The 3,122-nt window shown below is 43.2% G+C and overlaps 1 protein-coding gene across 1 annotated transcript; it reads left to right on the top strand.

Annotated features, from left to right (window-relative positions):
- Positions 1-1,143: 1,143 nt before the first annotated feature.
- On the top strand, positions 1,144-3,115 carry LOC119343871 (histone-lysine N-methyltransferase ATXR6-like; the record flags this gene model as incomplete). The annotated part of the gene is made up of 4 exons (XM_037614611.1): positions 1,144-1,285; positions 1,386-1,484; positions 2,743-2,966; positions 3,047-3,115. Coding segments are annotated over 4 exons (534 nt in total), but the record flags the coding sequence as incomplete, so codon positions are not given.
- Positions 3,116-3,122: the final 7 nt, after the last annotated feature.

Below are 3,122 nucleotides of genomic sequence, written 5' to 3'. Positions count from 1 at the left end.
CAGCTCCGTCGCCGCGGTCGACGCCGCTAGGTTTCGCCGTCGCCATGGATTAGATCGAGAGGGAGAGGAGTCAGCGGATGTGGTGTGGTCGGGCGCGGTCGGTCGATCTGTCCGTCGCGAGCCGACCACCTCGTTTACAGCAAACGGATCCGTCCGCGCGACCGTTAGGCCACGTCGACAGATTTGGGCCCCACCTGTTGGAAACGCCCTCAACCACGCCAAATCACCTGTTCAGTGCTATCTACAAACTGTTTACTGAATCCGCAGTGCATTTTGCAAACAATTAACGACCTGGTGGTTTTCTGCAGATGAAGCCTCAAATATGGTGGTTTTTTGCAATTCACTCGATTTGCATGCAGCTGGGTTTCAGTAGGAGTCGTGTGCATTAGTTGCACGCGACAGCCAGCAGTACCATGATTCTTTCTTTCTTTGGAAGTTTACAGACTTCTTAGGAGATGGTGCTTTCCATAATCGGAGTAACGTAGCTAGTAATATAACACACTCCAAGGGAAATTTGCTTATGTAAGAAGTATTTAGTGAGGAGAGAGATATTTGTGGTAACATAATCTATTAGCGTAACATAACACATTCCGAGGCAAAACGAGTCTGCATCTAAATAAATGAACGTTTGCATGACACCACATATATGTTACTACGGTTATGGAGGTAGTAACATTAACATATGCATGCTACTAGTCTAAGTTACTTTCCACTATGACCAGCCTAATTGAACGAAGTTCCAATGACGTAAAAATGCAAGGTTTTGATTTCTAGTGTTTCCCATTATTTTTGGTGCTTCGCTGGTAGTGTGGAAGTGCACATTATCCAAGATCCTAATGCTTCTATGCAGGCGATGATGCTGGAGGGCACTGCTGGTAAAAATGTCTTAGACACACATTAAGGTCACCGCTAGAAAAAATGGCATATACACTAGTGGCACTCTACTATCAAAAGATGTGGAAGCACTTGACCAATCACACAAAAATGAACATGATCTAGATTCATATGCTAGGGTTAACTTCATCATCGACGATATCAATCCTTAAGGGGATCCTCCTAAAGACTAGGAACAAGAGTATAACGTGTACTTCACTAAGTCTATGAACTATACATGTTGCAATCGCTCGGAAACTCACTGCCGAGGACCGCGGCGAGGAGCTGCTCCTCTGCGACCGCGGTCGGCACACCTTCTGCCTCCGCCCCATCCTCCCCGCTGTCCCGCTAGGCTCCTGGCTCTGCCCTGACTGCGCCCCGACCTCCATCATCCGTGCGTCCGTCCCCCGCCGCTCGATCTCGCCATTCCCGCTCCCCCCCTGTGTTCGTGCTCGCTCGTCTGCCATGAATTTCATCTCATTTCATCTGCTTATTGATTGAATTTCTGCCAGGTTTCCCGTTGAAGCAGAGCAAGATCATGGATTTCTTCCAGATCGAGAAGGGCGCGGAGGGCGGCGCCGTCGGGCTGGCAAAGTGCACGCTTTCTCAGGGTAATTTTCTTATCTCTGAAATTTTGAGTCGCATGGATTTTGTTCATCGTATGGCTTAAACTAGGGAGTCTGCGATGAGGAATCGTCGCTCAATCGTTACACATACTGCATTACGATCTGCTGATGATGCAAATAATTCATAAGGTGCAAATAGTTCATCTGAAATACTATGACTGATTCGTTCGTTGTACTCTATGTGGGTGTTGTGTGTTGATTCATTATTTTATTCGTCCATTGATTGTTTTGTTTTGCTATGCTGACCAGTCTGACACTGTAGTATCCTGCATATGTCAGTGTCTAGAATTTCTAGGTAATGAAATATCACCGCAGGAAATGCGCGGGAAAGCTACCGCCGCCAGAATTGCGTGGGAAAACCATCACTGCTGGAAATACGCGGGAAAGCATTGTTAAAAAAATTAATTTGATCTTAACAGCACTCTTGTAGTAGGATTGTGTTATTGAAGTAGGTTGGTCAAGTGTGTACAGATTAATTGACTTCCATTGATTTGTACACATGTATATCAGGATGACTTACAGGGATACGTCGCGTGTATATCCTGTTCGTGATCTGACATTTGTGCCATAAAAAGCCGCCACATTTGTAGTTTATTTAAAATAGGACTGATTACGTGTAGGGTTCACTTCTAATGGGAGAAAAAAAATATCAAAAAAATATCTTGTAGGGGGTTGTTGTATGTCGATTCATGAATTGTTCTGTTTAGCGTGACTAACCGGTCAATACAGTAGCCTCCTGTATATATTCCAATTAACTGAACCTAGTTTGTTGGGAACACAACAGCTACTTAACCATTCAACTGCATATATCTCCAATCCAATATACTCCCTCCGTCCGGAAATACTTGTCGGAGGACTGGATGTATCTAAGCGTATTTTAGTTCTAGATGACATTTCCGCAAATTTATCTATTTCTTGGATAAGTATTTTTGGACGGAGGGAGTATCTTGTATGTTGATTTGTCAATTGTTCTGTTTTGCGTGACTGACCGGTCAATACAGTAGTATCCTGTTTGTTGGGACACAACAGCATATATCTCCAGTCATAGTATCCTGCATATAGCTCACTGTATTTATCCATTCTTAAATATTTGTATTTCTAGAGATTTTAACAAGTGACTACATACGGAGAAAAATGAGTGATCTATATTTTAAAATATGTCTATATATATTCATATGTGATAGTCCATTTGAAATCTTTAAAAAGACAAATATTTAGGAACGAAGGAAGTACTTGTATACAGATGCTAAGAGGCAAAGGAGGCGATCTCTTGATATGCACAAGCAGAAGAGGAGGCTACTGCCATTTGTGCTCACTGAAGATAGAGTTCGAAGGCTTGAACAGATGGCTTCTGCTGCCACTGCATTGACATCTTCGAAAATGGAGTTCAGTAATGAGCTGACTTTTGTGTCCAGTATGGCCCCTATATCTGTCAATCAAGCAAAGCTGAAGCAAGGTGGTATGCAGGTTAGCGAATTTTTACTTTAAACAGTATAATGCATTTTTTGATCTCTTGGTGCCTAACGATACACTTGTTGCCTTTCAAGGTTCTTTCAAAAGAGGACAAAGAAGCCATCGAACTTTGCAGAAGCATGTTGAAAAGAGGAGAATGCCCTCCACTTC

The sequence above is a fragment of the Triticum dicoccoides genome, unplaced genomic scaffold (assembly GCF_002162155.2).
Source record: "Triticum dicoccoides isolate Atlit2015 ecotype Zavitan unplaced genomic scaffold, WEW_v2.0 scaffold144365, whole genome shotgun sequence".
In the NCBI taxonomy this organism is placed as follows: Eukaryota; Viridiplantae; Streptophyta; class Magnoliopsida; order Poales; family Poaceae; genus Triticum; species Triticum dicoccoides.
This window is presented reverse-complemented; position numbering and strand designations above follow the sequence as displayed.